The 15,587-nt window shown below is 57.2% G+C and overlaps 1 protein-coding gene across 1 annotated transcript in view; it reads right to left on the bottom strand.

Moving 5' to 3' along the window:
• Positions 1-1,099: 1,099 nt before the first annotated feature.
• The window catches only part of SND1 (staphylococcal nuclease and tudor domain containing 1), a 379,862-nt gene continuing 365,374 nt past the window's right edge, over positions 1,100-15,587 (bottom strand). Inside the window, exons 18-24 of the mRNA XM_006184738.3 lie at positions 10,551-10,692; positions 7,240-7,363; positions 6,273-6,342; positions 5,052-5,165; positions 3,362-3,565; positions 1,789-1,833; positions 1,100-1,675 (exon numbers count right to left, since the gene is read on the bottom strand). Of these exons, the coding sequence (XP_006184800.1) occupies positions 1,610-1,675; positions 1,789-1,833; positions 3,362-3,565; positions 5,052-5,165; positions 6,273-6,342; positions 7,240-7,363; positions 10,551-10,692 (765 nt within the window). The 3' untranslated portion in view covers positions 1,100-1,609. The remainder of the gene's footprint in view (positions 1,676-1,788; positions 1,834-3,361; positions 3,566-5,051; positions 5,166-6,272; positions 6,343-7,239; positions 7,364-10,550; positions 10,693-15,587) is intronic.

Below are 15,587 nucleotides of genomic sequence, written 5' to 3'. Positions count from 1 at the left end.
CTGATTATTCTGTCACCTCTCCCCTTAACTAGAGTCACTCTGAGTACAGGAAGACCCACAAGTGAACCTGGGCCTGAACAAGTGGGTGTAGGGCATTACTGCCAGGAGCCAGAGTTTTCTGGGGCCCAGGACCTCGTTTAGGAATGAGAGCTGGTCACCCAGGCCCCACCACCTCTACTGTCTTTTCCCAAATACTTGACCAAAGGACCAATCTTACATGGCAGCTTGAAGCATCACCCCAGATCAGAATGCGGGCTGGAAAGTGGGGCCGCCTCGTGTGACGGGAGTACGTGCCTGGGAAGGTCAGGGCCTTGGGGATGGGGTCCTGGGGTGTGGGAGAACAGGCATACCCCCTGGACATGCAGATGCTGGAGTGGCGAGCCCCCCATCACGTGCACACCTGCTTTCTCCCCCTGGTGCCCCCTGAGAAGCATGCAGGCTCCTTCCTACACATGCCCCAGTGGCCGCTCTAAGGGCTCCTCCCCCTTGGGTCTAGGGGTAGCCTGGGGCTTCTGAGCTCCATAGCTAGCCCTAGAGGACTTGGGGGAGACCCTGTCAAGTCAAACACAGCAAAAGCCAACCTGGAGACACAGGCCCTCCTTGGCCAGTGGCCCCGACCCCTCTTGGCGCCCCATCCTCCTGCTCCTTTCTCCAGTGAAAACACACTGTGGAGGGAGCTGGCCAGGGACTAGGGGCTCTCAACCTTAACCCACGCTGTGCCAGCCTATCTGGCCTTACCCTTTCCTTCTGCTACAGCAGGGAAGGGAAACCACCTCATTTCCCTCAGTGAGTCCCTTCTGGCCCCTCGCTGGGGCTCTGGCAGGTCTTGCTGAAGGACAGGATCCAACAACTTCCCGCCTGGGCCTGGCAGGCCCGAGCCTGGCCTTTCCTGCATGGAAAGCCCTGGGCACGGCTTGCCGAGCTGCTAAGGTTCTTGAGGGCAGCTGTGTGCGGTGGGGTCCAGACAGATGAATCAAAAGAGAAGCTGTAGGGGGTGTGGCCAGGCATAGGGATGAGACCTCAGGGGCCATTCAAGCGCCCAGGCACTCCTCCTCCGAGATCCCTCCTGGCTCTGGGCTCCACCATGACCAATAAGGGCTGCAGACAGCAGGTACTATTTTATTGGGCCTCAAAAGCTTTAAATACAGAAATGGGGAGGGCTGGCAAAGGGGCAGATGTGGACACGCTGGCGTTTGAGAATGGAAATAATCACATAATCAACAGCTGGACAGAGAGCTGGTAAGAAGGGCAGTCTGAGACAGAAGTGGGGTGCCAGGATTACACCCTCCATTAGGACAAAGCCTTTCGTGTTTCTTCCTGATTTGAGGACAATTTTTTAAAAAAAACCACAAACCCTGAAATAAAAACAAAATCAGCTGGGAAAGACTGGATGGCAGGGCCCGTCCTCTCAGAAGACAATGGCCTGCCCCCTGAAAGCCTTGGGTTCCCCTACCCAACCCCAGTCCAGATGCCGCCCTACATTTCCAAACACTGAAGCAAAGCTGGACCCAATCTATGCCCCCGATTTGAGGTCTGGAGCTGAACACCCTCCTGGCAGAGGGAGAGGTACTGGCACGAGCAGAGCTGGGGGCCAGACCCGATTCCCGCCTTAGCGGCTGTAGCCAAACTCATCTGCGTCGTCGGCTCGGAAGTCTCCGTAGCGCCACAGGTTCAGCTGTGAGAAAACAGAAGATAGCTCAGGAAGGTCAGGGCGGTGGGACATGCCGGAACCCAGGGGGCTAAGCCCCTCTCTCAGCCCCCTCTGGGGCTCCTGAGGTGAAAACTCACCCTGGCGCTTTTGGCTGACTCCTGGGCATTCAGGTACTCTGTGATCTGGAGGGACGAGAGGAGAAAGTGATGGTCAAGGTGGGGGTATTTATAACTGAGCAGCCAAAGGCACTTGGCAGATGCTCAGGTTAGGTCAGGTCATGTCACTCCTGCTCAGCAGGTCCCCAGCTCCCTGCAAGTAAAATCCAAATGCAGTCATGGTTTTCTTGACTCTGTGCTGGCTGTTTCATCTGTCGGAAACACGCTTCCCGCTCCTGTCCACCTGGCTACCTATCCCGTCCCCTTCTAGTCTTTGATCAAGTATCACCTTAATGAGACCTCAAATGACCCCATTTAAAATTACAACCCACTCTGACACACTCCTACTGTCTTGTTTTCCATTGTATTGCCTAGCATTTGATTTCATGGACTTATTATATTTATTTTATTGATTGTCTCCTCATGCTTGAATGTAAGCTCCATCGGGCAGGAATGCTGTCTCCTGCTCACCGAGATCTGCAGGCCCTCAGTAAACGTTTGCTGAAAGAATGAATGAGTGAATGAATGAACACATTTGGCCTTTCACAACACCAGAGACATGAGAGGTAGCTAAATATGGGGGGAGGACAGTTAAGATCTCTAATTTTACAGGGAAACTTAAGCTAACTCCTAGAAGTGATTCAGAAAACTAGGGGGAAGACTGCGGGTCAGGCCTCTCCTGTCCAGATGATATACAAGCAATTCACATTGGGGTCTTACTGAATTATCCACTTGCATACAGACCCATGGATCCGCAAACTGCCAATTGATTATGCGGGGAGAGGGGAAAGGCAAAAGCAGGGCCAGGGAAGGGGAAGCAAGGGCACAGTGGAGAGAGAATGCTGGTTTCAACCCTGGTCCCTCCAAAAGGGTGTGAGCATTCCGCTGGCCTGGGGAAAGGCTGAGGGATCTGGGGTGGGTACGGTGCCGAGAGGGAGAGGCCTGGTCCTAATGATCCACAGCTGAGCAGTGCAAGGTGGTTTCTCAGGATCCCCACGGTCCCCCTGTGCAGCAGCCAGGCCTGCAGTGCTCTCGCTTCATGACCGGGAGACGCGGGCCCAGCTCTAAGCCTCTGGCCTCTCCAAACAGGCTGGAGGTGTGTTGTGGCAGAGTCCCTTTGGGCCCCTGGTGCTGTCTCCTGGCCAACTCTGGCTCCAGGTGGCACTGCGTGCTGGGAGCTGGTTATGGACTTGGAAGCTGTATGTTGGACAGGAGGTGAGAATGGGAGAGACAGCACTGCAGGCTGTGACCCTCTCCATGCCACCCCTGGCAAAGCTTCCTTGCCTGTCACCGGGGGGTACGGACAAAGGGAAACTTTCCGCTCCAGTTTGCAGCTGTGTTCTCAGCCAAATCGGCAGCCAATTAATTTGGGATATAATTAGTTTTTTCTTTTTTTTAAACCCTAACAAACCCAAATCCATTATCTTTCCCCAGCAGGAGCAACAGGATGGTGGGTTACCTGCTCCCTCACTGGCTTTCACTGCAGTCCACACCCAGTCCCCCTCTGTGACGGTGGGATGCTCTGGGGACCCCTTCCCCGCTTCAAAGCACATACCACTTTCTGGAACTGTTTCTCCTTGCGCACCTCCACCATGACCAGTCCCTCCTTCACCAAGCCCAGGCCCACGTCCCCCTTGGAATCAGCAAACTGCAGGGTGACATGGGGGCAGCCGGCGCTCAGGTGTTCCACGTTAAGCAGGCACTGCGTGTTTTGGATGTCGCGCACCACGCTGTCCACGGCATCTGTTCGGGCGTCCTCCTGCAGCAGGGACACACCCAGGTGAGTGCGAGAGGCCAGCGCAAGCCAAGAGCTGAGAGAGCCCCAGGTCCTGTTCGCAGACCTCAAGGACCACTTCCCGCTCAGATCCTAAGGAGGGAGGAAACAGGCTCCGGACCCAAAGGGCCCCCTTCACCCTTTCTTGCACTTTTCGTCCTGACAAGCCTACTTGCTTATCGTCCCACCCTTCTCCCCTACCCTTGTACTCCCACTCACCTGCCCTATGTCTCCAAGGAAAAGGGGCTTTTCCCGTCCCAAACAAATCGTCCCCTGGCTGTCTGGCCCCTGTCATTCCCACCTTTTGGGGCTCTGCTGCAGCACAGGGGCCCTCAAGGACCCCGTCTCCCTGTCTTCACTGTCACCTCAGGCTCTGTCCATGTTCATCCCTCACCCCCAACACTGCCCCTGGATCTATTCTGTCAACATCTTCTGTTGTTTCTCTTCTACCCTTTGGCAAAATTTGTGAAAAGGCAGAGAATGTTCCGTGGTGCTGATTCCTACCCTACCTTTTGCTCCTCAGTGCCCTGCATCTGGTGGCAGCTCCAGCCATGCTGTTCAGGCTGCTCTCACTGAGGATCAGGGGCCGCCTGGGTGCTGATGCCAAGGGCAACCCCTCACCCTCAGCCTGCCTGACCTCCCCGGGGAGCTGGACACTGCAGACCAGCCCTCCCCTTCTGGAAACAGGGTGGCACCTGTGACCCTGGGCTCAGGCTGCCCACCCTCTTCCTCCTTCTCTCCAAATGCCCACTTGGCCTCAGGTCAGCGGCCCTCTCTTCTCTACATCCCATCTTCTGTACTCACCCGTGTACACTCATGGTTTTAACTACTAGAATCCACGATTCCAGCTCTTACCTTGTTTTCCAAACTGAACATAAAGCCTGCCCAGAGCTCCCACAGCCCCTAATTGCTCCTTCTTGGTCCCCCATCTAGGCCAACGGCAACACACCCACGCGGACAAAACCCAGAACCATCTTGGATCCCACCTTTCTTGTGCCCCCACTGCTACAATGTGGCTCTGGTCTGGCTGTCACTGTCTCTCCCCTCCTAAGCTTTCAGCTGCAGTCTCCCTACTGTTCCTTCCAGGCTCAGATGCTTCAGGACTAAATTCCAAGACCAGATCTGACCATGTCACACCTCTGATAAAAATCCTGCCAAGGCCCCTCCTGTCTACAATCTGAAGAATAACCTCCATGCCCAGCAGACAAGGGCCTGACTTACCTGTTCCTTCTCCTCTCCTGTCACTGCCTGCAAGGCCCCTGACACCCAACTGTCACCCAAAGTCCTCCTGTTTCTCAAGAACCAGCTCAGATGCTCCAACACCGCCTTCCCTCAACCTCCGTGGTAACGCCCATCTCTAACAGACCACCGCCATGATTTCTACCTCCTCCCATCAGCCTGTGGGGCCACAGCAGTGGCTGGGTGTGATGGGACAGCCCCCTCTGGGAGGAAGGCAAGTGTGAAGACTCACATCTTGGGGCACCTGGATGAAGGCAAAGGCGTACTCTGTGGCTTGAGCTGGTAGCACGCGGGTGCTGAAGGCAGGTGGCAGGGTACCCAGGCGGGAGGACGGCAGGATCTCTCTCTGCAGAGGACACACCACGCCAACAGCATCACACACTTGATGCCCCATTGCTCTTGGGGAACAAATCCCACGGTCAGGCTCCCGGGAATTCTAACTCAGCACCCACTCCCCCCACCCCCGCCCCACCCTGCTTCATCCAGGACTCGTTTTCATGTAGCCACGTGCACAGGCTTGCCCAGTCAGTGAAGCCTAGGAGGATGGGCCCTGCTGGCCCCTGTAGGAGCTGGGCACCTGGGCCTCACACCCTCTCATCCTGGGCCTGGGGCTGGCACACCTGGTGGCCCCTGCTGGAATAATCAACCTGGTAAGTGGACTCTAATCGCTTTCTCCATTGCTTTCAAACGCCTTCCCCCAGTGACATGGGTTCCCTGACCACCTTCTCATGGGCTGGTGGGTTCCTGGCTGGGAAAGCACCCCTATACAAGGGTCCCAGCAGGCCTCTCCTGCCTGTGGTCCTGGCCCGGGTGTGTGAGGCAACCCCAGCCTGGCAGGACCTCTTCCTTTGTGTATTCCCAGGAGGTAAGTTGGGAGCACGGCCTGGGTCTGGACTTCCTGTTAACCGACCCTCCACACTAGTTCTGAGGAAAGCAGACAAGCACCACCGCCACGCCTCAGGAGCGGCGCGGTTCTGAAAGACTTTCTCTCCTGCTCGCTGCTGGGAATTGTCAACAGAGTCCCGGGCCCAGCCCAAGGGGCCTTTCTCCCAGGAGAACCAGTGCCTTCCCTGCAAGTGTGGTCTTGGGATGTGCTTGGGACCCGCACAGGAGCACCCAGTTGAGCATGTGGACCAGGAGCCATGGGGGTGCAGAGGGCCTTCATGGACCCGCTCCTCAGAGGGGTGGGCGGATGAGGAACTGGGGGTGTGGCTGCGGCCTGGGCTGCTGACCTCTCAGTGCTCACAGGCCTCTGGCCAGGTTTGCCCAGTCACTCAGGGGTCACTGGCCTTTTACAGGAACAGGAGAGAGGCCCACATGCGCACCGTTCTGGCAGGGAGGGAGTCCAAAGCTCAGAGGGGCCTTTGAGAGGCCTACGGTGTTGAAGGGCCCCAGCAGCACTGGGGCCCTCCCCTTCCTCGCGCACTGGGTCTCCCGCCGCCCCCACACTCACATTGCCGTAGTCGATGTAGAAGACGTGCACTTTGGCAGGAGACTCGACTCTCTCTACTCGGGCTCGGTACCTGCAATGGCATCGTGGGCAGAGCTCAAGTGACAGCCCTGCCCGAGGAGTCCAGTCTCCCTGGAGCCTCAGCGACGGCAGGGCAGGGGGCACAGCACTTCCCTGCCCAGGGCTCAGAGGGAACACCCATGGGTGTCACAGAGGGCAGTTCTCAGACTCCACCAAGGCCCCGGCTCGGGGCGCAGAGGCCACCATGTAATGGAATCAGAGCATAGCTGGGAGCAGAGGGAGGGGGAGGGGAGCATGTGGAGCAGATTAATGTGTCCTTGGGGCATAAAGCAACAAGACTAATGACTAGATTGATGTCTGCTGTTTAAACCCAGCACACTAAACAGCAGCTGTAATTAGCTGGCAGATCTGTCTGGGAGGCCGCAGCAGGGAACACATCCAAATCACTTCCGTCACCCTGGGAAGGCCATGGGCCCTACCCTTGGTAGATGAGACACAAGTGACCTTCCTGCAGCCTGTGAGCACTGTGGCTCATGTCCCAGACAGCCGGGGTGGAGGGTGGCAGCTGGTCCGGGCTCACTGACAACCAGCCTTCGCCCTCACTCTCTACCCCCGCCTCAACATCGTTTTTCCTGGGGTAGGTGTCGGAAAGCCCCACCCAGCCAGGGCTCCGAAGGAGTAGCGCACAACAGAGTAGCCCAGGAGAGAGAAGGAGGGACATTTCTGTATGCCGGAGGCTAGCAGGACTGCAGAAAATTCATGGGCTAAAAGCACAGGCTCCAAATGGGCTGTGGGCAAACAAGAGGGCCACCCTGGAGAGCTGGCCAAGGTTAAGAACAGCCATCCAGTGGAAGCAGGTTGCTAAGGCAAATGCCTGAGTCTGGTGAGTGGTTCTGCAGGCTTGCTCCCTGGGGACAGACCTGCTATGGCCCAGGTCCTGGGGGCTTACCATTCTCCATCTACAAATTTGGCAATGCAGAATTCGCCCCGGCGGGGGGCGTAGGAGCCCTCGACAGGAGGGTGGCTGGCAATGTCATTGCGCATGTTCTCCATCAGCTTTTCCAGCTGGGTGCCTGCCGGGAGGAGGAGAGAGTGAGACCTGGGTGCCCTGGTTTTCGGAACCTCATCGCTAGGTGGGGCTGGGGAGGCAGACAAGCCTGGGGAGTGGGAAGGATGTGGAATGCTGTAGGGTACCCGCGACCCTGGCTTGCCCCCGCCCTGCAGGTTGAGGAGGTTTCACAAGATCTTGCTGCCACTTCAGGCCTTAGAGGCATCCAGTCCTCCAGTCTCAGTCCTCCAATCTACTGGCCATGGCCGAGGAAGCCCTGAGGAACATTCCTGGCCTTTGGTTAAGGAGGTGGAGAAAGTGAGTGGGCACAGAGCAAGACCGAGGCCAACCAGCCTTCGTTACTCCCACTGGGGCTGCCTTGGGGCCACAGAGCTGGTAACTGACAGCAGGCTCTCTCTGCAGTGTCTCCCAGGGGCAAAAGTGAAGGATGGGCCCCACACACACAACCCTGGACAAGGAAAGGGGCCCAGAACCCATGCCATGGAAGGTGGGGAGCAATTCTGGGAGCAGGGCCCAGTCTATTCAAATGTTGCCACTCTGACCTGATGCACCCCGTGAGACATGCAGAACCAAACCTCCAGTGCTGCCAGGCTGGGGTTCCCCCCTCCCAGGCTAACTCAGAGCCCGCGTCAACTGCGAGGAGGGAGACTCCTTCTCTGCCTTGTCTTTCCTGAATCACTGCTCCGAGGTCACGGGCCCCTGCTGCTTGTCTCTTTTTCACCAGGTGCCCTCCCTAGCTTCTTCCTACCCCATCTCCTCACCTGTACTCCGCTGAGCATCAGTCCCCAGTGGCTTCTCCTTTACATCCTTCTGGCCCTGATTCAAGCCCTACACAAGGCCCTTCGTACCCCTTTGCTCTCTGAGGTGAGGGTGGCTGGGTGTGCATGGTGTAGGTGAGGGAGTCCTCTCCCCAGCCGCACGGCCCCACGCCACTCGGTTACAGGGCCCAACACATGTTGGTCTTTGGTACACTTGTCACAGCAGGCGGGCCTTATCCATTCCTTGTCTGGGTTTATGTTTCTGTCACTGCACTGTGAGCTCCTTCAGGGCACAGACCATAGCTCACCCGGTTCTGCTCACTCTCAAGAGGCCTCGTAAAGCCCCGCCGTTCACAGTGCTAGATCATAGCACCGTGGGGGGGGGGGGCGAGGAATCTGCAGACGTGCACAAGGACGCGTGTCCACTCCCGGGCCCCCTGTGCGCACACTCACCAGATAGTTTCAGGGACTTTTCATCATCAGCTGCCCTCCCGCTGCCCAGCAGTAAACCCCATTGTTCTCCTGTGCCTGCGTTCCTTCCCATATGGTGAAGTTTCAGGGACTAAGAAGCCTCTGCACAGACAAGTTCCTCCTATACTTGGTCTATTTTTATTATTATTATGGTTTTGCTCCAAGGCAAAAGTTCTGTGAATAGGCAAAGCCCTCTGGGAGGTCCTTACACAGAGCCTGGTTGGTCATTTACAGCCAACTGGCAACGTGTTCATCATTTCATCAGATTCTTCCCGTAGGCACGCTTTAAGAAAAGGGAGACAGGGCGAGAGATGTCCCCCTCCTCCAAGAGGGGCGAAAGGTTTCAGAAGAGGGCGTCTGGGCATGCTGAAGGTTCGTCTTCAGGGATTTGATGGAGGGCAGGGCTTCCTCTGGAGCCCATCACAACCACCCAGGTAGCATCCCATGCGGCGCCTCATGCCCCCTTCCAATCTTCAGGAAATACGTGGTTCCCCTGCCCCCTAAGTTCCCTCTCTTTCTTTTCTGCCTTCGCTACCACTCAGTGCAGTGTCTTGGTTTCCAAGAGCGGTCAGAGACAGCCAGGTGGGTGCTACCCAGCAGGACCCAGAGGCCAGGTGCTGCCTGCCTGGGAGCAGGGTACCCTGGGCAGGGTCTTCTTTGAGTTCCCTTTCCCCAGGCTCTGAGGGCCATTCTCGCTGGCTCCTATGCTCAGGAACATTCCCACCTGGGCCACCACCCAGACCTGGAGGCCCCCTCTTGGCTTCAATCCCGAGGCAGAGGCTGGGCGCTTCTCACCAGGGCTGCAGCTGACCGCAAGAGAGCCTAATCCTGCAGGCTCATCAGCTCCATCTGCACCCTCCCCAGCTCTGCTCTCCCTCCCAGTTACAGCCAGCCCAGGGCTTGAAACGATCAGTTTTTCTCAGTGAAATGACATTGCCACAAAAGCAGCTGCCTGGGAAATAACATTAGCGGGAAAGTGTTTGAAACGAGGCTGTTGACAATCGGGAGTGGGCCTGGGGGTGGGGCTGTGCTGCACCCTGCCACCCATGGGCCTGCCAACAGTGCTGCTGACACCTTCAGCCCCTTCTGCCTGGCAAGGATCTGGCTCCTTGGACCGAGAGATGGCTCTAAGAGCTTTTCCCTCTGACCTCTAAACTAAATGTTTCCCTGCACGAGGTGGCACTGAAGGGAGCGAGGTCAGGATGGGGAGAGTAAAGAGGGGTGGTGGGCTGGAAGGGCCACAGCGCAGCTGCTGTGAGAGCCGTCTCTACTGTCCGCCTCCCCTCCAGAAGCCTCAGGTCTCTGCCTAGGGGCCCTGACCACGGTGCACGGCACTTGAGGGCAGGAGGAAGGAGAAGGATGGAGAGAGAGAGGGTCCTTTAGAAAGACTTCATGGGGATGACTTCCCCTGGAGTGCTGCCTGTTTCCATGGCAACTGGCTACCACTCAGGGCTATGGTAACCTCTAGAGGAGAAACCTCGCCAGAGACAAGCCCAGGCTCCCCGCCTCCTCCTGCCCTCCCAGGGAAGCTGGTGGGGGAGAGGCACGGAGCAGTGCCGTCTTGCGCTTTCCGACAACACAGAGAAAATCTGTCCATTGCTTCCATATAGGCTCCGAGGGCCACAAATCCTCACGCCCAGCCCCTCCAGGGGTGTCTGGAAGCAAAACAATTACCTAAGAGTCTCAGAGCACCACCCAGACAAAACTTGGTTACCTCACCAGTCCTCAGAGGACTGCTCAGCCTCGCCTGCTCCAGGGCTCACTTGCAGTTGATAAAATGACCTGCAGGCCCAGAGTGTGGCGTATGGGGCCTGGGAGGTGGGCAGCAGCCACGAGCTGTTTGGAGAAGCCCCTGGAACTCTTGAGCTGTGTCCCTCTCTCCCCTTGAACAGAGGGGTCCTGGACGCTGGACCACGCCAGGAGCTGAGGCAGCAGGGCCTGGGGCCAGGTCTGCGCACTCACCCGTCTCCACGTCCTGTACGTAGAAGTGCAGGTCGTCGGTGATCTCGGTCACAAACACTGGCTTGTAGCTGGCTGAGCGCTCCTTCTCCTCCAGCACGGGTGTCACCTCCTCCACAGGCTGCTCCTCATAGTGGGCCCAGACCTGCACGTGTGGTCAGCAGAGGGGAGGAGGTGAAGTCAGAAAGGACACCAGGAAAGGGGCTTTGGACAGGGGAATCACTGCCCCTGGGCGAGTGAATCTGGGGTGACGGCACCAGAGGGCACACATCACACTGGGCTGAGCCCTTGAAACTCTCCTACCTCTAGGGGAAAAGGGAGGGTGAGGAGAGAGGTTCTCAAACTCTGGCAGGCATCAGAAGCAACTGGGGAGCTTACTGAAAAGGCAGGTGCCTGGGGTCCAGCCTGCCAAATTAGGATGTGCTGTAAGGGTCCCAGGGAAAGTGAATCAAAACCAAAGGCTCCCAGGGGATTCCCATTTACACCAGTGTGTGAGAACCTCGGCGCCGGAGTGGTGCTTGGTCCCCATCTCGCTCCCTTATACCATTCTGTGGGGGTCACTCTGAACCCTTCAGGCCCTCCTGCTGTCACAGGGCCACTAGCACTCCTGAGGCTCTCCAAGTGACAGCCCTGGGCTGCAGAGGGGAGGGCTGCCACTGTGAGAGACTGCCTCTTCTCAGCAACTCCTCTGTCCTCCTCACCTCAAGCAGGTTGCTCTGACCCCAGCTCAGAAGCCGGGCCACTCCCCTCCACCCTTCCTCCCCAAGCCCTGCACTGTCAGGGCCGCAGCGGCTCAGAAGCTGATTCGAGGTGACAGCGCGTCAAGTCCAATCCCGCGGCCAGGAGATTATCCCAGTAGTGAGGCCTGTCAGAGCAGGGGAGGAAGGTGGCTTTCCAGCTGAGCAGGTGGAAAAGTGAATTGGGGGAGTACAGGGGCTGGACCCATAGGCGGGGTCCCACAGACACACACAGGAATCGGGGTGGTGATAAAAGTATTAGCTAAAAACTTACATGTTTACTACGTGCCACACTCAACAGTATTCAAGCATTAACTCACTTAATCCTCACAACATCCCTGTGAAAAGGCATAAAACACTGCCCCTGTTTCTACAAATGAGGAAATTGAGGCACACAGGCTTGCTAGGAGTAGCAGAATCAGAATTTGAACACAGGCAGCCTGGCTCTTGGCCTCCTCAAGGGGAATTTTGGCTTTGACTGGGTCTTTGGACATCATAGGGAGAACTGAGCAGTGGGAAAAGATGTAGGTGGGAGACGTGGGCTCGGTCCTTTCATTTTGCCCCTTAGTTACTGTGTGACTTTCGTCAAGTCACATGCCTTCTCTGAATCCTCTTTTCTTCCCTTGCAAGAGGAAGGAGTCTGTCCACATGATCACTCAGCTGACAGCCAGATTCCGGGGGCTGGGGGAGCTGGGGGTGGGTGGGCAACAGGAAGCAGCTGAAGGGCAGGAATGCTGGAATTACTGAACCACCATGGGCCATGCTCACAGAAGCCAGGCTCCTGCCTTTAACATGGCGTGAGTTTGTTGTGTCCTTTCAGCAGAAGGCAAGGGCCCTGAGAACTAGCATGAGCAACAGGCACTTTCTGAGCCTGCGGGAGGCTGCCAGGCAGTGGTGGAGAGGGTGGGAGAGACATCACCTAGGCCCAAACTTCTGCCATGGCACATTAGTGCCCTCTGCCTTCAGAGGCTGAGTTTGTGGGCCGGGCCCTATCCCAAAGAGCTCCCAACCCCTGTCCCTTCCTCCTATCACCACAGCCACTTTATGATCAGTGCTAAGACAGCCCCAGGCTTGGCCACCAGGGGAGGAGGTAGGTGGCAAGATTTTAATTCAGTCAGATCAGAGACTCCTGGCCTAACCCCTCAAGGGCCCACCTACCCTACGGAGAAGGGGGCCTCTAGCTTTTAGACTTTCCTGTGAAAGGGTCTCTCCAATCAGAGGCTGTGGCACAGACCACTGAGAGCACTTTAGGGGAGCCACAATTATGTCCAGTCTCCAGGCCTACAGCCTGTTGCAGCTGAGGCTCTCCCCCTGGGCCCCTGAGCCGGAAGAGTCCCAGAGAAGCGACTACTCAGTCGATTACTCCTATGGACACGTCTAGACTCCCAGCAGCTCGGAGGATCAATGAGCAACAAGCCTGTCAGCACTACCACAATGAGCTGGAGCTGAGCCCTGTCGCCTCCTCGCCAGCAGCCCTCCTGGCCCAGTGGTCTGTCCCCTGCCCCCTTTCCCACCAGCACCTCCAATCTGTCTGTACTCTGCGCCCCTGCCCCTTCCAGACCGAGTCAGTGGCCCTCCCCTCTCCCATCCTGCTCCCTCCTTTCCCAGCACACAGGGGGTGGGGTCGGAGAGACCGGGTCTGGCTCCTTAGTGGGCCCCCATCCCAACACGAGCCGACCAGCTTCCCTGGGCTGCAGGGGAGGGAGGCTCTGGGCGGTGTTGATGAACTGGGAACAGACTGACAGGGTGAGAGCGGAAGCTGCTAACGACTCCTCAAGTAAAGGTGCCTCAGGCGACAGCACCAGGTTTCCTCCAGGGGACAGGAGGTAGAGTGCCTTTCCTGGCAGGCTCAGGTGGGCAGCAGGCTGGAGGTCACGGGCGATGCAGACAAAGCCTCGGGGTTGGCCCCTCGCTCCTACAGGGAAGCAGCAAGGGCCGGTCCCTATGCAAGGTCCCATAGTTCACGGGGCAGTAGGAGGGAAGCAGGAGAGTATATGCTGCTGCCTCCTGAGGTGAGAAGACACCAGGAGCACGAGGTTCCCAAGGGCAGAAGAGGGAGAGCCTGGCCCTTGTGGTAGCAGAGACTTGCAGGTTCCCTCAACCAGCTGGTAAATGTGGCCCGGCCAGCTGGCTTCGGTGGGGAGTCAGTCAGCTGGATGGGTGTGGCCCACAGTGATTTAGGTTGCCCCTCTGCAGAACTGGGGCAAGGAAGGGACAGACACACTGGCAAGACACCCTTTGACCCCTCCATGGCCCTGGCTACAGACCCAAGTGGGCAACAGGCAAGGGACACCCCTCCCTTGCCCACTCCACACCGCTCTGTCACGCTATTTCCTGTCCTGCTCAGATTGCTTCTGCATTCTGAAGCCAGGTCAGGAACAGAGGCTGTCTCTCCTCCTGTCCTTACCCTGCCCCTGGCCCTCCCTCTTCCCTGCACTTCCTCCCCAGGGAGCCCCGGGTCCTCCTCCTGGCAGGCGATGGGCAATGTGGACCGAGGCTCCACTGGCTGGAGCCTTTCCTTTCTAAATCCTATTTAATATCGTTGGTCAGGAGGCTCCGGACGTGGGGCTGGCGTGGGGCCAGGGTGGTGGAGGCCTTCAAGCCCGCAGCGGGGAAGCCAAGCTCAATAAAAGCCAATCAATGGCCAATCCAGCCCTGTCAAGGGCCCTGCTGGGGCACGAGTGGGGAGGAGGGATGGAGGAATAGTCCAGACAGCTGCCATCTACAGCTCCCTCTTTGGTCCTCAGATCCTGCCCAGGATCCCTGAAGGGGGGGGGTGGGTGGGTAACCCTGCATCAGCCTCCTACAGAGGAAGGGGAGGGCTGACTAGGAGAGGAGTCTGCACAGCACGGGGAGGAATTAGGCCTGGCAGGGAGGCAGCTAAGTTCTCAGAGCCGGGAATACAGCATTGTTGGATTTCCCGAGACAGACCTGCTCACAAATGCACATGCACACAATCACACCCACCTAAGATTTCTGCACGCTCCTGGTCTCACAAAATCTCAGTATTACCTTCCTCAGTCAGCTCACAGGTACCTCCATCATCTTTTAACTCCAGATGTGCAAGGTTGGGGGGTCCTGGGGACACCTCAGATATGTCATTTACTGCCCCCCAGTGGATGACCAAATTCTCTCATCTGAGTCCAGTCAACGATGAGGGCTGCTGCAAAGCTCTGCCCACGCTGCTCCTGGAACACGGCCCCACCAGGAGAAGGCAGGCCACGCTAGGTTCCCCCAGGATCCACCAGAGGATGAGATGCGTAGGAGAGGGACCCAGGAGGCAGGCAGGCCCTTGCGCTCAGTCAGAGTGGTGTACTGCATTTTAATTGGACTGGAATAAAACCACGCAGCCTGTGTAAGTAATTAATCACTGGTAATTACTCCTCAGCACCATCACGTGGTACCAGCAAAATGATGACTTGGACTCCTTCAGACAAATCTACTGTGTAGTAAGTAGTGATGCCCAGTTCAGCACCTAAGCAAGGGACCACCTTTCTATCTTCGGCCAGATTCCCCTCTCTGCCCTCTCCTGGGTCCCTCTGGGGTCTCTAATTCTCAGAGGGCAGAAGATGACTAAGATCTGAAGCGATAGCTTCTGTGCTAAGGTGCTGAGTAGGCAGGGAGCAAAGATGCTTTCAGAATCTGGGCCTCAGAGGCTGCTGCTTGCCACACTGACCCCCAGCCACTCAATCTTTGGTGAAGGTTCAGCCTCTGCATGTGAGGCTCCAGCACCACGTCGTCCTTTGTTTCCCTGCAGCCGGCAGAGGACACGGGGGTGGCAGTCTGACGTTCAGCTGTCACAAACAGGAAATCCAAGAGGAAGCGCCTCTGCTGTAGGAGTGAGGCTCCCTGTCACTCTAGGAAGAACAGGGTTTAATGTGAGCTGAATTGGGACAAGGAAGGGTGGAAACCTCCTTGGAGGCCCCATGGTGGCCCCCTCACTCCTCCAAGGTATCGGCAGTCCCCTTCACCTGTCCTAGCTTTTTGGGCCCCCTCTTCCTGGAGTCCTCCCACCTCCATTAGGGTTGGTCATCTGCCCCAGTCCCCAGGGGATGAGAATAAGAGATAGAGAGAAATCCAAGGTGTCCCGAGCCTGGCTCCTGGGGGAAGTGAGGTATTGCCTCTTAGAGGGAAGGCAGGAAGAGCCTGAGCGAGGACGAGAACCAGGGACCTTCTGGGCCCCAAAGCCCCCTACTCCTTTTGGCAGGTATCTGGGCTGTGGCTCTGAGAGGCAAGTTGTAAGCCAGATGGCTGTCCCATGGGGAAGGAAACGTTTATTCCTGGAACAAATTTATGGCTCAGC

The sequence above is a fragment of the Camelus ferus genome, chromosome 7, assembly GCF_009834535.1.
Source record: "Camelus ferus isolate YT-003-E chromosome 7, BCGSAC_Cfer_1.0, whole genome shotgun sequence".
In the NCBI taxonomy this organism is placed as follows: domain Eukaryota; kingdom Metazoa; phylum Chordata; class Mammalia; order Artiodactyla; family Camelidae; genus Camelus; species Camelus ferus.
The sequence above is the reverse complement of the archived record's forward strand: the minus strand, read 5'-3'. Positions and strand labels throughout refer to the sequence as shown.